The sequence below is a fragment of the Micropterus salmoides genome, unplaced genomic scaffold, assembly GCF_014851395.1.
Source record: "Micropterus salmoides isolate LMB-PRFRI ecotype aquatic unplaced genomic scaffold, ASM1485139v1 Ms_hic_scaffold_22, whole genome shotgun sequence".
In the NCBI taxonomy this organism is placed as follows: Eukaryota; Metazoa; Chordata; class Actinopteri; order Centrarchiformes; family Centrarchidae; genus Micropterus; species Micropterus salmoides.
The window spans coordinates 14527638-14548455 of NW_024041373.1; the positions used below are offsets into that span (position 1 = coordinate 14527638).

Below are 20818 nucleotides of genomic sequence, written 5' to 3' on the forward strand. Positions count from 1 at the left end.
CAAATTTGGCATGGATTATTGTTTGTTTTTTGTTTATGATCATATTTACTCATGTTTTATTAATGCGCAATCGTGTATGTGCCTGTGTGCGTGTGTGTGTGTATGTTTGGTGTGCGTGTGTGTCCAAGTCTCGATGGACATCATCAATCAGTCACACAGCCAGCAGACCTACTGGCCAAGCTGACAGCTCCTTGCTGGAGGTTGAGGGCTGCAGTGAATAATGAACGGAAGTGTCATTTAGATGTTTGAAATTTTTAATATAATTTAAGAAGGGGTGTCTTTCTACTTCGGGAAGCTTGAAGCTTCGAAATACCAACAGTGACAGGTTTTTTTTGTTTTTTTTTTAGTAATCCTTCTTATTCAGTCTTTTCTGCTGAGGTGCTGAATTGTGCTGGCAATTGATCTTTACCTGTCTCTCCCATGGTCCCACTAAAACTGCAAATATTGAACTTTGTGTTTTAAGGAAAAACATGAAGCGTTACAGAAGAATTCTGCATTGTTTTGCTGTTACAGTGCCGTGTGTGACATATTAATTTGATGCTGGTTGGCATCGCTGTAGCTATGATCTGGGCGTACACACACACTCACACACACACACACACACACACACACACACACACGCACACACACACACACACACACACACACACACACACACACACACAGAGACACAGAGAAACACACACCCCTTGGTTTGGGAATCCCAGAGTTTGGTGCTATTAATATTCACAGTGCAGTTTGGCTCATGAGAGAGTTGCCAAGGACAGGGGACTAACCTTGGGTTTGCAGTGAGAGCCAGAGGGTGCATCTCAGTAGTTTGATGAGTTCCTGCCTCTCCTTCCCTCTTCACTTTCTCCTTTCCTGCTTCCCCAACCCTGAGTTTTTATCAATTACTTGCAGAAATCAACATTCATTGAGCTTTTGAATGTATGTGAGTAATCTGGTTACAAAGTGCTGGAGGTGCATGGGTAGACTAGGATTAAACAGCTTGATTTGAATTTTCTAATTTGCAAGCTACACACACCTGCACACTGACAAGTAGTTTTGTACGTTGAGTTATGAAACAAGACAAGCTTACTGTAAATTGCAAATATCAGCAGGGGTCGACATGTTCCAGAGAGAGGATTTGCAATGACTTATTGTTCAATAGGATCATAGGCTAACACTGTCAAACAATGAGAAAACAAAGTTGTTTTGTAAGTTCAGAAACCTGTCTCAAAATCTAACAATCAATAATGATCTCTTTATTGTGGATAGAGTAGGTAGTATTAAAAGACCCTTCTCCTATCCTTAATGTTTGCTGGTGTTGTAATTATGGATACTAACAACACCTCGCTAACATAACAACAGCAGACCTCTCTACTCAGCTGGCATCATGCCCGGTATCTGCTATTTCGTTCTGGATACAAGGTTGTCTCTGGGTCACTGTACAGCTATGATGTGTGTACGTCCACATCTAGGTTTTTCTAGACTCCCCACCCCACCACTAACCCCACAGTCACAGACTTCAACAACGACTCACCGATTCCCTTTGTTTTGGCTCTGACTCACTAAATCCCCTCTAACTCACTATGAATCGATCTCCCCACTTCCCCTATCCTTCATTCTTGCAGACACCTCCTCGCCTTTGTTTAGAATTCACCTCTCCTTGTCTCCTTTCATTTACTACACACAGAAATCCAATCACTATCCAATCGTCCGTATCTGTGAAATATTTTGTTGGTATTAGATGACAGAAAAAGCAGGCCTTGTGGTTATTGTGGGCCTCCGTCTGTTTATTGGCAGCATACAGGGTTCAAATGACGCTTAGCAGGGGGAACATCCAACTCCTCATGACCTTAACTCACCTGTTTTCCAGGGTGTTTTGATGCCTTTCTATCATACTTCACACTTAATATGTAAATGATCACAGATAAAACAACCATGTAGGCATCTGGTAATGAGACTAGCAGCCAGGGCACTATATATCAGGATGTGGCCATCCACCTGCTGCTCTCAAAGTTTCACCAAATATGCAAAACCAAGACATGCAACATTAGGCCTTCTTGTTGTTGTGTGATGGGTAAAAAGTGGCAACAATCAGAGATCTGACCAAACAGTTGGCCTAATGTACCGAGGCCAAAGCAATTTCTGTATGCTCCACAGTGTGTCATTAATGCTTGCAAACACAACAATTTTCAATCTGCCGACATGAAAGGCAAACGCACAACAACAAGGTAATTCTAAATGTCCTGTATAATAACACAATGGTGTAACAAATTGTACAAATGGGGATAAGAGCGCACACTTTTCGACAATGATGGTGTATCTCTCGGCAGCTCACACAAAGAAGTTACAGATGTTGTTTGTCTGTTGAGCTTGAAAGGCTGGTTCCGATCCCACAAGCACTTCATCTGAAGCGTATGAAGCCCTTAAAGCCTATTGTAACCAGCATAACTTCCACGGCTGACCTCTGTTCTAGTTAAAGATGAAACTACCAACTTTCAACAACAGCCTTTCAAGCCATATTTGATTGTAAGACCTTAACAACATGTTATCTATTACAGACAGCATCATCAACAACAACAACATCTTCCTGAACCAATCCATGTAACTGTCATGCTGTACTGTATGATCACATGATAGCAGGCAGGTCGAGGGCTACATGGCATCTCGATTTGCATGAAGGCACAATGGAACTGCTTCATGAGACAAATGCATGTTTGGATGGGGATTTCAGTGACTGGTGTAACGCTTAAGGCAGCTCCATCTTAAGCCGTGGTCTCTTGGACAACCTTTTAGTGACACGTGTTTAATTCAGATGCCTATTGATTCCTGAGAGATCATGATGGATCACTGAGCAGAGAGGTGGGAATCTAGCACCCAGCACACTTCAGTGAACGCCTTTCCTCCAGCAGGCAGCAAAGGGCATAACATCTTGATAAAAGAATAACTCCGCCACACAGTAACAGACGGACAAACATTACAACTGTTCATGCTCCAGATAAATGAATGAACGGTTGGATAGCAGGATGGAGAGCATTATTGATGCTATAATGTAGGAAAATATGGCCTCAAAGACAGATTGCTTGGCAGATTGTGACCAAGTGTCATACTGTAGTACGCGAGCAGGAGTGAGGCAAAGGGAGGCGAAGACACTGAGAGGGAGTGAAGAGAGGAGCAAAAGGGATAGACACAAGGCTTCCCAGAGCCACTGAGTATTTATAGATCAGATATAGTCGGAACCTCAGCAGCAGTGTACTCCTTGTTGCTCCTGCTGATGTCTCTGTACACATTCGACACGGCTCTGACTCAGTGGCGAACATTAGGAGAGGATGTGATGTTGATAATAATGGCAGAGACAGGCTGACGACCAAATCGCTGAGTGAGATTCTGCATGAATGGAATGGGATATGTTGCTGATAATAGGCTACTTTACAGTATGGTACGCAAAAATGTGAGTAGTTACTAAGGAACAAATCAGGAACGACTTGATGAGTCTTCGAGTAATTCCTGAATAACTCCAGGACTATAGTATCCTAGATAATGATGAGTTACTAGAGACCAGACTGGCTGATACACCAATAATGAATCATTAGGAAATGATTAGTTCATAAACATCTGTGAGTAAGCACTATCTTTTTGTAAAGTGTTACCATATTGTTTAATTCCACTGGGGAAAATGTTGGCAAACTCTCTATATACTATATTCTAAATCTATATTTTGACCATGCATACATTTGTTATGATCTGTAAGAAGTATCCAAACCAAAGTATTTAAAGGTTTTTGATTGTTTATATGTTATTCTATTTATATACGTTTTTCTCCTCTTCTCTATGTTTTTGTGTGTGTGTGTGTGTGTGTGTGTGTGTACTTAAATGTGTGCGTGCGCGCCTGCCAGCCCATGTGAGAGTGCCGACCAGAAGCGCGCTTGGTTCACTCGGCTCCTGGATGCCGAGAGCCCACACAGGAACAGATACGGGAAATAACTTACATGGCTGTATTTTTTTTAAATCAAGTATGATTTGTTAACGGCAGTATATTTGTAGCCATCCTCCGCGAAGGCGAACAACACAACCACTATTATTTTTCACAGACAGAATCGCCAACATATTTTCTCACAGTCCCACATTCCGGCGCAAACGGGGAAAATGAAGGCGAAAAACCGCGACCAAAGCTTGTCGGACTCCAGAGAGCTGGACGGATCCTATGACCAGCTAACGGGTGAGTGAACCGGCGTCTGAAACACCGGTGGGTGTTGTGTGATTGCCTGCAAAAAAAAAAAAGGTTCAATATGTAAAGCTGCTAATCTGCTAATGGTCCACCTAACTTCAGGTGACGCTGAAATGTCAGAACCTGCCCGCAATTCATCAAAGAACTGGGCATGAATAATCTTAATGTTTCGCACTATTTATCAGTTTTGTGCTCCACGCAAGTTTATATGCAAGTTTATTTAATCTTTGTCGTACTTTTCAGCTTCCATGGTAACAGCATTTTTCTGCTTTATTCCCGTAGTTGTCGTGTTACCACTTAAGTAATTATAACATTTAGAGTTTTTTTGGCTACAGGATAAAAAAGCGTGGGGGGCTACGAGTTGAAAAACATTATTTGATTGGGGAAAAACACACATATTGAATCTTTTAATGTCAGTGTTGCACGTCAATGTGGTTGCATAATGTGGTGCGTAATGTTGGTGAATGGTGTTTGGTTACTGTCAACACTTTTAAGACAACAGTATGATTTTTCTGCTGGCCTGGCGCAGCTATAGGAGACTAATAACACGGTTATTGTCGCTGTCTTGACTGCTGTGAAAAACGCTGCGGGGTCGATAACACCTGTTTGGCCGATCTAATGCCCAAACTGGAGCTCGACCGGATCCCTGTGCTTTGGCGTGTTATCACTTTAGACAGAAATCGCTCATATCGCTTTGAGCTTTATCTGCCGAGTAAAGGCGCTGGTATTCTCTGCAAGCACGGCAGACATCTGAGCGACACTTACTGCCATGTGGATTTTCAAACGGGGTATGGCTGTGCGTATTTTGGCTGAGTGTCTGATCTGTGGCTTGAATAAAAAACATGGTCCTCTCTTGTGCTTTATTTTTCTCGGCGTGTGTAATTGGGGTGAGCGATGTGCTTCCTCTTTATAAGTAGCCTATATGAGACTCACATCAGTTTATAGCGATATAACCAATCGGTTCATTGAGTGGCAGCGAACATGCCTGCACATACCTGTGCTCTGAATGGGCTCCCTTGTAAGCTGAGCACTATCTTGAGGTGTTCCTTCCATTGTCACATTATAGCTCACAGCTCTCCCCGCTCATGTGAGCCAGTTAAATGCCAGCTGCCTAAATGAAATGCTTGCTTTTTGTGCTTGAACGCATCTGGGGCCTGCACAGGGAAACAGACAGCTGTGTGCCTGGGGCTCAACCACTGTAATCTCTTTTGCAATAGTCCACGCATTGGCAGTTAAGCAGTGCTTTGTCACAAATTGAAAGCATCCTAAATAAAGAAAAGAATGCATGGTGATGAGTGAAACAGTGTGATCTGATGTTTGTGTGTGTGCAACAGGCTTGCAGTGTATGGATATCTTCTGATGGGTCTATCTGTGCCTATTCTTATGTGTATCAAAGTGTGTGTGTGTGTGTGTAGTGAAAGTAAAAAAAAGGATTTGTTCTACTGAATTCAAATGCATCCATCAGGCTTTACAACTCAACACAGGTATTGTAAACCATGTCAACCAACCCACACAGTATGCTGACCGTCATGCTTGGACCAACACTGAGCCCTGCAGAGACTACACAATAAACTTCAGCAGCTTGACAGTCTTTTCTCCTGGCTGGTCTACTCTGAGTGTCTTTGTTTTGTAACTTTACCTTTGGCTCTGTAATTAGTTGCAAATTAGTATGCATCACATACATAATAATGAGATGGATTATAGATGATTAGTAGCCTAAATGTGACTGTGGAGGAGATAAAACTTTCCGTAATGTGAATCTAAACTCTTCAGAAGAATCAGACTTTTCTTGACTCCATCTCCCCTCTTTTCCATCCAGCTTGTTGCAATGGTCCCCTGTGTCTGACTGTCCACATAAAGTCATATTGGTTTTTAAATAGTTGAGCGAGGGGAGAGAATGAGGGACCAAGTCATCCAGTGTGGCGGAGCAATTTACTCATGACTCAAGTTTTTAATGACTTTTTCAAAGCTGTGAATTGCGTGGTTAATTCTTCTTTGTAAGACGCAGTCAACTTTAAAACATGCTTAGCCCTGATAGTTTGCATGGTTATTAAGGCTGGCGTTTGCTAATAAGAATCAGTGTAATGAAGATGTGATGCAGCTAAAGCTGTGGACAAATATTGCCAGCCTTTTGTTTATGGCATTTTTCATGTTATAGAATCAGCCGACCGCAAAGTGGCCCAGTGTATACTGTGTTTGCAAGCGTGTGTGTGTGTGTGTGTGACAGAGAGAGAGCAGGTGACAGGTGATATTCTGCCTAATCCCGACTAAAATTAAAAAGTATATAGTGTGATATGAGGGCACGACTTGTGAGAATGGATTCTTAAGTGGGTTTTTTTTGAGTAGGAAGGACAGCTACAAGTGAGTCATTTTTCTTACTAACAAGCAACTTGTGTGTGCGAGTGAGCGAGATGAGAGAGAGAGAGAGAGAGAGAGAGTGTGTGTGTTCCTTAAAGCTGACCTGTGTTGCTGAAAGTTAGTGTGGGTGGTCTCCAATCACCATGTGAGTGAAATGTAACCCTCTAGAAATATCTCCCTCTCAGCTTGCTACATTGTACTGAAATGCGCTCCACCGTGTGTGTATGTGTTGGAGTGTGTGGTAGCCTGCATGGCATTCCCTGTTGTGTTTAAGAGCACCGAGTGAGAGATGAGAGGTAATTATAGAAGCGTGGTGCAGTAATCTCCTCTTCCACCTCACGAGCCACACTCAATAGGAATCATATCAAATACACACACACACACACACACACACACACACACACACACACATACACAAGGGCTTCCACATATGCATTTGCAGCTATTATCTCAACCTTGTCATGCTTCCTTTTCCTCGCTCCAAGTCCAGAATATTATCTAAAGGCTAAATCAGTAGTGGTTGGCAGCCAGTCTGCCAGTCATCTATTTGCTCTGTCTGATACCAATAGTGTGCATCTATGGTGTGTTCTTTTTTACCTTCATGCTCAGATTATCTGTCAAATCCAAACATACCAAATCCTTTTATTTTGTCGTTTTTATCACTGGTCAATGATTTAATCATACATGTCATAATGGAGCATAAAGGGACCAAAACTTTTGTGAGAAAAGCAAAAAAGCAAAAACTCCAAAAATGTCGTGGTTCCAGCTTCTCAAATAAGATTATTTGGTGGTTTATATAGTCTTCTGTCCTGGTAAATTGAATATATTTGGGGTTTGGACTGTAGGGTGGATAAAACAAGACATTTGTAGGGGTCACCTCTATGACAGCGTATTAGGGCCATTGTATTAAAAAATATATATATTACAGAGAAGGGGGTAATATTGTGAGAAACAACTCAGAAGATTAAAGTCGGAAATTTAGGGGGAAAAAACTTGGATATATATATTGGTAAGACAGTAATAAATTTGCAAGAAAAAACTCAGAACAGAAATTCTCTGAGATTAAAGTTGAGCTCAATATATGAGAAATAAAAACAGAAAATATAATTTTTCAGGCGTGCTTGTGTTAAAGGCTCCGTAAAGCAGAGTATGCAGATGTCAATTACAAAAGCTGTCACATCTAAGCCAATTTAACCAACCAGTATTATGAGACACATTTCTAAATGATCTTTCATGTGGCTTTGTGGCCGTCCTGGATGTATGTCTGCTCCACCTCTTCTCTTATGTCTGCACTGACTGACTGAAAATTACTTGGAAAACCCTATTTTCCCAAGTTTGTTTTCTCATAAATTTTGGTTTAGACTTTTTGTCTTGTAAATTTACAAATTTTTTTGCTGAATATTACCCCCGTCCCTCCGAAATATATATATATATTTTTTTTAGGGCTGTGCACGTTAACACATTATTATCACGGTATTAACTAATTAACACAGACAATTATCTCATCGCACGTTAACGCAATTTTTATTATTATTATTATTTTGAAAGTCCATTTCTCAATGGCTCTGAATACACATACAGTCAAACCATGGGTCACAGGAGGGGTGGGATGTTGATCAGTCCGCAAATCAAGCACCCAAACAAGCAGCGGAGGGAGGCTTCGGCAGATAACGTTGGATGCAGCATTTGGGAGAAGTAGATAAAGAAAAGCAATTAAATGCCATAAGTGGATAGCTACGCACTGTGTGCTGATTAGTATTGGGGAAGATGTCTGTAGTGGCAACTTTTAGAACTTCTTTTGCCACTATCGCAGGACATAAAGTTTCTGACTCGTGTTTTCCAAAGAGGGCAAGACTGTACAATCCAGCGAGGCAAGGAGGCAGACGTAAGAAGAAAAATATCCGACGTTTTATATGACACAGAAAAAAGGACTAAAGTTACAAAATAAACGTCTCCAGCAGAGTCCTAAATCCTATGTGTTCTATCAAACGTACTTACACACAGGTAACTTCTAAATTTCCAATTGCTATGACGCGACGGTCAGAAAACTGCTACACAGCTGTAACCTATTTAAAATGATAAGCTAATGTTACATAACTTTACATGATAGGCCTTCTTCTAGTTTTGCGGGGATGCTCTGCCATGCAAATTCCCTCCTGTTGATGTCCTATTTAGTAAACAGTAATAAATGAACTCACAAACAGCGAGGATCAGTCTCTCTTCCAATAATTTGTGCTACACGTCACGCACAAAAAGTCAGACAATTCAACTTTGGCGGCGGGTGTGTGCGAGCATTTCACCTCACTCTAACAGGGGCACTTGCTGAACATAGACTGTTTATGCTGCTCTCTGATAAAAGAAAAATGTTTATGCTGATTCCTGTTCAGACAAAAAACAAGAAAACAGATTTATATATGTTAACTTGTTACTCAGAAGGTGCCTGTTATGATGTTATGATTGTGGCTCTGGACTCTTGACTTGTTATAAAAGGTAATGCCCTGGCCGTAGCAAGTAGCTTTGGTTTTATATTCGGTTTGATTACATTAATGTTTAAGCTGAGATTTACAAGAAATATTTTATTGCTACTGTATAAAGGGAATACTGCTGGTAAAAAGCACCTTATTTGTTTAAAGTGTTTGAAAACCACATGTTATTGCACTTTTGTGTATATAGCAGTACATTTAAATTAAAAGTGCATAATACACTACTTTAGAATTCATTATTCAATTTTGCACATACTGTAACTATGCGATTAATCACGATTAAAAATTTAAATCGTTTCCGAGCACTAATATTTTTATCTACAGTGTCCCTAATACGGCATCATACTGAGGGCTCTGAGGAACTATGATAGGAATTTTTCACAATTCTCTAACATTTTATGCATAAAATTCATTTTTATCAAGGAATTTGTATGAAGGATTTAAGAAAACAGGGAATCAAAGTTTATTGGTTAACGTGTGCTCATGGTAAAGACACCCTGAGATAGAAAATTAAGCTGTGTACAAAGTGTGTGTGTGTGTGTGTGTGTGCGTGTGTGCGTGTGTGTGGTGTGTGTGTGTTTGTGTTTAGAGGATTTACAGTGTGCGGAGGATAGGCTAGGCAATGATGTCCATCTCAGATTAACTGGATATCTGTTCTTGGCAAAGTAAGCTGTTTGCCCACTTCTCAACAGTCAGCACAATCCTCTGGATGCACTGCACACACACACACACACACATTCCTGTACGTGCCTCATAGTGAGGTCCAGGTTAATTAACTGCTGGAGTGAGGACCACCCTTTCTACTATACTTAGAGACAAATGCATGATAGATTCCAACACTGGGTGGCACCTTGATGCCAGTTTCCACCTCAGTTCCTTAAAAAACATGAAGGAAATTTTTAATTTTTTTAACCCAGTTTACCACTGGAGTGGGGACCTTTTCAAGGGGGCGCTATTGAGTTCGTTTCAGAATGGACTAGTTTAACTACCTTCTATTTTTAGCATTAAATTTAATAATTTTAATGTTCTAGTATAACACATTATGTAAAAATAAGTCAGTATGGGCATTTTTAAAAAGAATTGCCCAGTCTGAGATTCATAGATAAGCAGAATACCTAAATTTATGGAGGTGACCATCGATTTGACTGCTGTACAAACATACATACTTACTGGTCAATTACTGCTTTACTAAAGTAAATATAACTTGAGCAATCCACATATACAACTTTCAACAAAGCTGCAGGGATATAAAAGAAATCCATTTTATTTATTCATTTAGCTGAAGCTTTTATCCAAAGTGACTTACAATTGCTATACATGTCGGAGGTCGGAGGTCGCACGCCTCTGGAGCAACTAGGGTTAAGTGTCTTACTCAGGGACACAGTGGATGGTTCACAGTGGGGGATTGAAGTGCGCTATCACCACCCCCAAATCCATTGTTTATTAAGCATAAACAGAAATAAATTATTCCAGAAACAAACTATTGCCTCTTGTACAACTCAAAAAATACAGTAAAGTGTACTGTATCATAACTACTATTAATTCACCAATTAAAGTGAGGGCCAATATGAAGAAAATTGATATTATCAGACAATCAATTGAAAACAAGGAACACTGTCTTGCAAAGTACAATGAAAACAAAATAATCCTTTGAATTTTTTACAACTGGTTTTGAGTTTTAGGAACGCTGAACACTAGCTTATTGTGGCTAGTCTTGCCTTTTTACAGTACATCATCTGACACTATATGGTCCAGGATAGATTAATTTCAGATTATTATCAATCAGTAGTTCAGTAGGAGACTGTAAATGGCAAAAACATTTGGCTTTTGAATTCTTAAGAATACGTGAAGCGCCGCTTCGTCTAAGGGTCACAATTGTGTTGTACACAAAGTTTGACATCTTTCCATGACCCTTGAGCCAAGGTCTTTTCTCCATGTATACATTGCTCACAGTCCTTTTTTCCAGGCACTCTACATCGCAGTTCTCTCTACCTCACTCCATGCTCTCTTGCTCTCTCATGTTTGACTTTGTTCTTCTGTGGAAGCCTGGGGGTCTCATCTACAACAGGAACAGACAAACATCATTTCCTATTAGTCGATGAAACAAGTGCTTTAATTAAATGTGACAACCAAGAACTGACAGATGATTGCAACTCTCTTACCATGGGACAAAAAAGGTTAATTGTTAAAGGTCACAAAAACACATTTAATATTTACCATCATCAGTGTTGGGCAGTAACGCTTTACTGTAATAATATTACTTTTCCCTGTAACTAGTAGTGTAATTGTAAAGTGAAGTGTAGTTACTTTTCTAAAAAACTCGTTACTAAACGCACCGTCCTTGACATGAATCCACGACTGTGCGGCAGCTCAGCGGTACCGTATGTAAAGACCATAGCATACTCGCGGTTGTGAATACGATATTAGTTAATAATTCGGGAGAGATGCTTTGTTTGGGGGCAAAGGCAGGGTGGTAGTGAAAGCAGTGTTTCCCATAATTAGCCTATAATTTGGTTAATTGTCAACGCTGACCACCACATTAATTTAAAAATTTTTTTACTAGGCATATTTAAAATCATGTTTGACCGAGGAGCTGTATTGAGGAGCAAATATTCGTGCAGCACCTCCTGGCTCGCGCTCTCTTTCTCTCTCGTGAACACCGCTGCACAAACTTGTCCAAAGTCTGTGTTCGGTCCCGTTCATACAGTGTTTACTGGGAGGCTGCTGAGCGCGGTGTCGTTGCACGCTTGGCTCCTGTTCTGGTGCCCAAACCAGCGCCGCTTGCTGAGGCCTAAAACCTCCAGTGCCTGAGTAGAGGTGTAACGTTAAACACAAAACACTCCCAGGTGCTGCGAGCTCCCAGTCCGGGCTGAGTCAGCTACGACCACTAGGCTAACTGAGCTTATAAGATCACAGCAGCTACTTAATGGCACTTAGCAGTTACTTTAGCAACAAGTAACACATCTGTTCATCAGCAACCTCCGTAAATCACAGAGAGTTGAGACAGAGTAGCTGGGGGACACGGGGAACTTTAATGTTATTTTATGAGGCCCAACAGTTACTGTGTTGCCTTAGTAGACAGCAGAGGACGCAGACAGAACTAAATAGATTGTGATCTGTAGCACGACAGTAATGATCTCTCTGAAAAGATAGATCGTGGAGACATTTTAATCGTCCACAATCTAATATTGCCCACCCAGTAATAAGTAAAGTAATACTTTAAAGGAGTAATAACTAGTAATATATAATAATTTCTGAGTAACTTGCCCAACACTGACCATCATAAATTAGAAAAGAGTTACAAACAAACACTCAAACAAAAGTACACATACACTTACAGTAAGAGTAAAGTAGTACTCTACTTGTCTTTTGACTGAGTTAAAGTATGAAACAAAGGCAGGAGTTTTTGTATATTTCATAATTAAAGCAATTTAACTCACCATCAGTGAGTTCTCCTTATCTCTAACTCAGCGCAGGGGTCAGAACCTCCATCTGAAAAACAAGAGCATACAAAAAGTAACACCTCATACTATATAGTGTGGGTAAGGCTGCATCCTTCTGTATTTGTTAACTGTTAGAGAGTTGAAAAGTGTTTCAGGTTTTAAATGGACAGCATCCTTACTGCCAAAAACATATTATCCACTGGTCTTCCTCTCTTCACTGTGTGTGGGGTGGAGGTGAAAGTGAGACTTTCACCTGTGAAAAACAGCAACAGTCATTTATTATTACTCTGTGCTCTAATAAAAACCCAAGTTGCAGAGTACAAAGACTGCCGGTGAATAAAAGGAGTTTTAAAATGACTTGTCTTGACCTTCCAATGTTACTGGCCTGTATGGATCAGTTACACCATTTTCACTATACTAAAACTAGAGCAATTACACACCCAATACCTCCTTTGCGAGCATTTTCTTTCCTTTCTTCATTTTCTTTTTGTTAAACATATTTCACATACTTGTTAGTGTTGTTTAGATTTTTTTATATAACACTCGGCTAATTTTGTTAGGCCTTTTTTAAATAATGACTGCACATACAGTATAAACACCGTCCGTGGAAATTGTGGTACTGACAGAGGATTAATCAGATAATTGCACACTAATAATTATACGAGGACTGAATATCAACTGCTCTTCTAAAGGTGTAACTGTTTCTACAGTGTATATATTCGCGCAACATCTCTCGCTCACTCTCTCCGTCTCTCATGAACAGCGCTGCACAAATCTCTCCAACACAAAGCTGTCAATGTCAGAGACCCACCTTAGTTGGTATAGGGAATTAAACCTGAACGTGTCACTTACAATCGATGCCGTAGCGGTGAGAGTCGAGCTTTCAGTACAACGTAAACAAAGAAGCAGCATGTAACCTTTCAGACCCACCGCACAGAAAGAGGCCCATTATTTCAGCGACTTGCGCCGCGCTAGGGCACTTTGTTGCTGTGTAGAGGATCGCGCACAGCACGCCATGCCGCAGTCGAAGTACTTTTGTGCTGAACCCAGCGCAAATCGCTTCTTTTCTGAAAGGTTCTTTATGGAAGAACATAGTCCTTTCAATACCTTCCGTCACTGAACATTTAACGTTACATCTGTGTTGAAAAAATGTTGCCAGGTGTAAAACACTACATAACATCAGGAGCTTTTAGACTTTCAGGACTGTAGGCTACCAATTACCTGCATTTCAGTTATTAATAACACTGCATGAATGATGTCTAGATGAGAGTTGATGACAACAATTCAGTTTATTTCCCTCTTATTAACAGTTTCCCCTGGGGAATAAATGAAGTTAATATTCCTCTTATAGTAATAATACTTACATATTATAGAAACACAATTGTTAATGTAATTTAATATTAAAAATCAACTTAAGTTATTACTAGTGAAAATTAATGCATAATCGTGAAACCGTGATTATTTCTCTGACAATAATCTGTAATCGTTGCATCCCTATTGATGATAGGGCTGGGATATCTGTCACAATTTAGGGTGCTATGATTACATAACAATAATAATTCCCAATGTATCTTTGTGGGTATAAAATTTTTGTTCCATAGAATTACTTTATGAATGACCACATTCATAACAACCTAATCATTAAAACCAATATAATAATCACTTATTTCCATTTGCTTTATTAATACAATCAAAGTACACAAACTGACAAGTATGTAACTGAATTGAATCTTGACTAATAAACTGTTGACATCTTTGAACAGACTCCACTTATTTTTCAGTAGGTCGTTTACTTGTCATCCACTCTCAACGTTTTACCACATTACGACTGTCGCAGCAAGAACTGCATGGTATCTACAACTTTGCAAGTTGACAAGGCACAGCAACAAACTGACTGCAGTCCCACTGACATCTTGCTCTCAGGATTGGCCAAAAAGTTGCAGTCTCTGCCTGGGACTCTACTTTCATTTAAAAAAGAAATCTGCCATCAACTTTTGTCTGAGAGAACAGAACGAGCAGGGACTGATTTGAGTTCATGCTCAGGACAAAGGCTTTTTTACATAGTCATTTTAGTAGTATAGTGTTGAATAATACAAATAAATTATGTTAATAACTGACAATTAACGTAAAAGTTAATTTACCTTGAAGAAATAGTTTTTTGGGGGAATACATGTATTGTCTTTCTTTCTGAGGGTTTATTGAGAAGATCAAATCACTTTAGTGTGCATGCTAAATATAAATAAATCTATATTATCTAAAGCTAATTGGCTGCTGGCTCTAACTCCATATTTAGTGAATAGACATGACAGTCCTTTACTTTTCTCATCCAGCACTTGGCGAGAAAGTGAATAAGCACACGTACCAAAATGTTGCAACTGTTCTAACATGTCATAATATAACATCCATAACTTCACTAGAAGTTTTAGTCCGTGTACACGGTGACAGCGTGCGTGCTGGTCAGGACTGGTAAATGAAACTGTTGAAACACGAGAGACTGGCTTGTGCTGAGTAGGGATGCAACGATTACAGATTTTGTTGGTACGATTATAGTCAGAGGAATAATCACGGTTTCAAGATTATCATGATATTATGCATTAATTAATTTAACAACACTAGTAATTACTTAAGTAGGTTTTTAATATTACATTAACAATTATAAAACTATAATATTTAAGTATTATTATTAATATAAGAGGAATATTAACTTTATCTCCCAGGGGAAATTGTTATTGGGGAGGGGAATAAACTGAACTGTTGTCATCAACTCTCATCCACATGTATAAGTTTTAGTGAAAATGATGATGAATGTTCAATGATGAAAATTGAGAACATGTCTCATGCAGCGTTATTAATAACTGAAATGCAGGTAATTGGTAGCCCACAGTTCTGGAAGTTTATAAGCTCCTGATGTTCTGTTAGTGTTTTACACCTGCAACATTTTCTCAGCACAGACAGGAGGAAGCAACAGGATGTTAAATGTTCAGTGACTGAAGGTCGGCAGAGGACAACGTTCTTCCATAAAGAACCTTTCACAAAAGAAGTGATTTGCACTGTGTGGAAGCTGGGTTCAGCGCAAAAGTTCAGCTAATTTGACTGCTGCTTGCGTGCGAGCTCGTCAAGCTTTGGCGTGGCACAAGCCATTGAAAATAGGCCTCATAGCGCAGCGGTGCTGTCGGTTACACCTGCTTTGTTTGTTTATGTTGTACTGAAAGCTCGATCTCAGTGCGACAGCATTGATTGTAAGTGTCACAATTATATTTAATTCCCCAACAACCTGCCACATTATTTAAATAAGTTATTATGTATTACCTTTACTTACTTATTTTAAAACAATTGTAAAATGGGTCGCCAAATTTACTTGGGCAGCTGTTAATCTACCTGGACGGCCCGCCCAAGTAAACCCTATGTGTGGGAAACGCTGATTAATTAACCGTGACGTTTTAAAGCACGGTTAATAGTGAAATCCAGCAATCGCTACATCCCCAGTGCTGAGCAATATCCCATTCAGTCAGCTGTTTACCCCAACCCCTTGTAAAATGTAGCTTTTCCACTGCAGGCTATATAAATCCATCTCGCCTGATGTTAGCAGTAAGATTACTGGCAGCTAAAGTTCAGGAACAGCGTTAAGATTAAGTACTGTAAAATAATCACAACTTCTAAGCCTGCAGATATTCAATTTCTGATTAGGGCTGTACGTAACGATTATTTTTCAAGTCAATTAATCAAACGATTATTTTTTCAATTACCCAATTAATCTAACGACTAATTTTCTGTATTCTAAAAGGAAAAAAGTTGCCTATTACTCGATTAACATACCAATTTATCCAAAATAAATATCAAAAACATTCCTAATAAATAAATCTATATTTTAATCATCCTGATGAAGCACATTAGAATAATGTGTGTGTATATATATATATATATAAAAAATAAGAATAGCAGCAAATCTTAAAATGAATCAAATTTCCACGCCATTGATGTGTTGTGATAACAACAATAACAGACATTAATTATTAGGCTACTTTACTTAAAACTTTTAATGTTTTTGACATGGATTAATTTCAATATTGAGTACTGCAGTATGATAATCAAATGTATTTCTGCATCAGTGTCGGGCAAAGAAAACAATTGAAAGGATTCACAGACTGTACAGACAGTCACAGATCGTCTGTAATGTTAGTTTCAGCTGTTTTCTCGCTCATATGTGGCCGTTAATTAAAACAGAAAATATGAAACGGCCGAACGTTCGATGTCTTGAGGTGTAACGTTATGCTACAATGACAGCAGCGGGGCAAAAATTACTTTTAACATGAAAGCGATTAAGAAATACTACGTGTCCTTGTGCTGATGATGTGCCATGCTCGTGTGGCGACAGAAAGTAAATAGGATTTGCGGTGCTGCCGTCAGTGCTCCAGGATACTTTCGCTCACGTGTTCATGCTGCTTCACGTATTCGTGGACAGTTGTGCTGCAGTGAAGCTTTTCTCAGATCACAGAGACTGTCTGTCTAAAATACTTCCAAACTTTAGATGGTCGAAGGCACGGTCTTGTAGCTGGAGCTTGTCCGGGGGAATCCTGCCAACACTGGATCGACTATGTTGACGAATTGCCCGAGCCCTAAATTCCTGTTTATATTATCGGTCTGCAGCTGATATTGTTTCATTTAAAAATGTCAGCTTTAACGCTGAATCACAACTACTACTACTTTTACAGTGAAGAAAGAAGTCAGTGTCAGGATGGAGTAAAGAGTTTGTAAAGGCACATACCTGTGTTTGACTCATAGCGATCTTCCTGGACCTAACACCAATGAGAATAATGAAAATGATGTCATGTTATACTCTGAACAAAATAAAAATAACAATGTGTAGTAGTAATATTAAGTGATACAGTACTGCTGCATTTCATATCATATAATACATCTCTCTACACAGTGAGAGAGAGAGAATAAACACATGTTTTAAGTGAATTGGACACCCTGTCATAAATACGAGGTTACGTCTCAAGTCTCCAGTGAGACAATGTGCCATTTGTGCTTTGTTTCCAGATACTGCTTTATACTCAGTAGCGACTATTCAGGACACCTGTACAATCTACTGCAATTCTGTACAACAGGTTCAGTTTCTGACCATTTTGTCAGGAATGTGTAAATTCAGTTCTGTTTATTACTAAGCCTATAGTTCAAGGTGTTGTTACACTGAAAGGTGATTTTGCTCTCCCTGTTTATATATATGAGTAGGGCGGAATATTAAACACATCTGAATATGATGTAGTCCAGTACAACATTTTCACCAACTATGACCTCAGTGCTAAAAAATTTAATTCACTTAACACCTATATGACTGTGTCAAAAAAGAAAACTGATTAAAGGCATCATTAAAGTAGACTTTGTGGCAGCACTGTTGTAATGGATTGTATAAGACTTTACAGGTGTACTTTATAAAGTAAGTGTTACTTTTTGAAAATCCGTTGCAGGCTGCGGGCAGATTTTACCTAATTTTATAAACAAACTGTTGTCAGGAAACATCACGTTTTCTTCTTTTTATGGTGGCAACTGTTATTCAGCTCTCCCTGTCAGAAGCTTTCCCTCCACTAACTAAACAGACAGTCACAGAGGTGGGAGTGAGACAGGCAATAGGAAAGGGTACTAAATCAATCAAGTAGTAGCTGATAAATATTTAATTTTCACACAATAAGCCATGAGAACAGAGCTGCTTTGGGATCAAAATAATAATAAAAAGAGACTGTGTTACATCTACTTCAGTGTCCTCTCTCAGGTGTAATGTTGGCTCACCTGTCTTGGGCCACATCCGCACTACTACGTTTCTGTTTAAAAGGAGATTTAAACCAAAAACGATCTCCGTCCCCAGCAGCATTTTATCTGCATAACAGAATGGATCTCTGTCTCTGAATACGTGAAGTGGCCGTCCACATAGCCTACACTGAGCATGCGCGTGCCGGTATAAACAGGAAGCACATTGTCTACTTCGCATTAGTAGAAGATTTGTTAAAAGAAGAAGGTACTACTACAGACTAAAAACCACACCAGAGATAGTTCTGCATGGATCTAACACGAGGTGGAATTGTTACTGACAGTAACAGGGGAGTTAAAAGCAGCTGTGGCAGCAGAAAAAACAGACTGGGATTTGTCGCAAAGCAAATACGGCCTCATGCACAGTAGCCTATAAGTGTATTGTTATTTACACAGAAAAAAATATTTACAATTTAACAGCACTATTCTGTTGCATCTGCACTAAATCCATTAAATATGCACTTCTGCCATCATGTTAAACCATGTACCTATCAATTGTGTGCTGGAGATCTGACTGGAGCGGTTCTGGAGCCACTCAATTAAAGTTAGAGCTTGCTGTTTTCTTCCATTCAAAATAATATTGCACATTAACATCATTTGACAAGAAGCAGAAATATCTATAAATCTTACCTGCTCTGAAATTGCCTCTTGCGTCGGTTAAGATGAAGTCTTCGTCTTTAAATTTTTCAAACAAATCTCTCCAAACTCCTGCTAACAAATCTCTCCAAACTCCGGCCACGCTCTGTTTTCTTCTGCTCCTCTCTGCTGCGCTGCTGAAAGGTTGGGGGAGGGGGGCAAGTTCCAGGTGCAGGGGGGCGTGTCCCTCCGCTGATGGCCCATTAATTAAGCCTGAGCCGAGAGGCTGCAAAGTCACCACATATTCTCCACTTCTCAGCTCTGACACAGAGGCCTGTGTTACAGGCTACAGTGTTTAAAATAAAGCAAGAAACACATTTATCAGTGACAGTAGAAACACCAGGCTTTACATACTGTTAGAAGTAAAATTTCATATATTTAAAATTTTACTTAACTAAAAGTATAAAAGTACCATAAGCAAACACCGTAATTTAATTGTTGACTGTATTTTATTCATCTAAATCTGAAATGCAGCTAGTAACAAAATCTATACAATTTTAGACGTATAAAGAAAAATGGTGGTTTTAGAGAGTCTTGAATCTGTGGAACTGTACAGGCCACTTTGTGTGTATTTGTATATGGGGCAGCGGAGGTTTAAGGGGGACCTCAACACTGTCAGGAGAACTGTCTGTGTTCCCTCCACATTTGCCCAGGTTCTGGCTAAGACATCATAGGAAGAGACTTGAGGGAGATGCTTTGCTCAGTCTTATTAATGGCTCTTTTTTGTCCTCAGGAGATAAAAAAGGATGCCCTGAGCACATTTTGAATACTGTACCTTCTGTTTTAAGTGCAACAACTTTTCCAGTGCACCATCCAGCTGATAGTTACTTTAAATATAGTACAATGGTCCCTTACTCAAGAAAAGTAGAAATAGATATTTATCACAAGTCCTCAAAAAGGTATAAAAGTATTCCATAGTCATAGTGAATATACTTAAGTATCAAAAGTAAAAGTGCTCATTCTGTATGACATTGTAGTACCTCAGTTCATGCATGCATTCTGTCCTTAATGAATTAATCTCCAAACATCAGTGGTTGGTGTTCCAGTTATGCTGGCTGTAACAAAGTTGTGCAATATTTTCATTGACAAATAATTATTTTTCTTCATCTCAGTAACTTTATAGGGTTCAGATAAACAGCAATAAATACAATACAGGATTTAAAAATGTAGGGGAGCAAAAGTATAAAGCCCCTAAAATGAAAATACTTAACATTTACAGGAATCATATGTGAGGTTTCTTTGGCTCTTTCTCTGGTCTCATATGGTGCAATGTTCAGGGTACTTAAATTAAATTAGACTTATTCAAGATCAGTTAGAGATCTCTTGTTTTGATTGAGGAAGATATAAATGAGATGATATGTGGTTGTTTCTCCTGAGTTGAATTTAAGACGTAGGAGAAAAAATCCTTTGGTCTCACCTTAGTATAAAAGTAAATATTTTCTATTGAGGAGAAATTAAAGAAACACCTATATCTCTTCTTGGATTTTGCTTTTCTCTGTGCAAGCACCTGCAATGTAATCAAATAATCTACAAAGTAACAAATGTGAATCATTTTGGTTGGGAGGGTGGAGGTGGGTGCCATTATAAATGTACCTGAGCTGCCATTTCAGTGACTGACATGTTTTTATATCTTATGTAAAACAGGACATGATCCTGGATCATAGTAAAGATTTTCTCCAAAAATGATTGTTGTAAAACTCTCCCTGCTCTCTAAAACCATTTTTAAGGAACGAAGGCAATCCTTAGTGTCATTAGTCATTAGTATGCAGGCCATAATTTTCCTTTGGTGAGTTATTGTGTAGGCACAGAGTCTCTAAGACCAGCTACAGGTACCACTGAGGAACTAGGAGAGCAAAGGGCCCAGGAGAGAGGTCATG

General features: G+C 39.3%; 1 protein-coding gene and 1 long non-coding RNA gene across 3 annotated transcripts in view; one reads left to right on the forward strand and one right to left on the reverse strand.

The window, feature by feature from the left end:
• Positions 1-3902: 3902 nt before the first annotated feature.
• Positions 3903-20818, forward strand: part of LOC119917436 (Kv channel-interacting protein 2-like) — a 74301-nt gene continuing 57385 nt past the window's right edge. Inside the window, exon 1 of one of the 2 annotated variants that reach the window (XM_038737761.1) lies at positions 3903-4204. In XM_038737761.1, coding sequence (XP_038593689.1) covers positions 4132-4204 — 73 coding nt within the window. In that variant the 5' untranslated portion in view covers positions 3903-4131. The remainder of the gene's footprint in view (positions 4205-20818) is intronic. The other variant, XM_038737762.1, reaches the window with a different exon arrangement.
• Positions 10443-12738, reverse strand: LOC119917437. Its single transcript, XR_005447277.1, has 2 exons — positions 12495-12738; positions 10443-11113 (listed from the first exon to the last, which is right to left on the reverse strand). It is a non-coding gene; the product is annotated as an uncharacterized LOC119917437 (long non-coding RNA).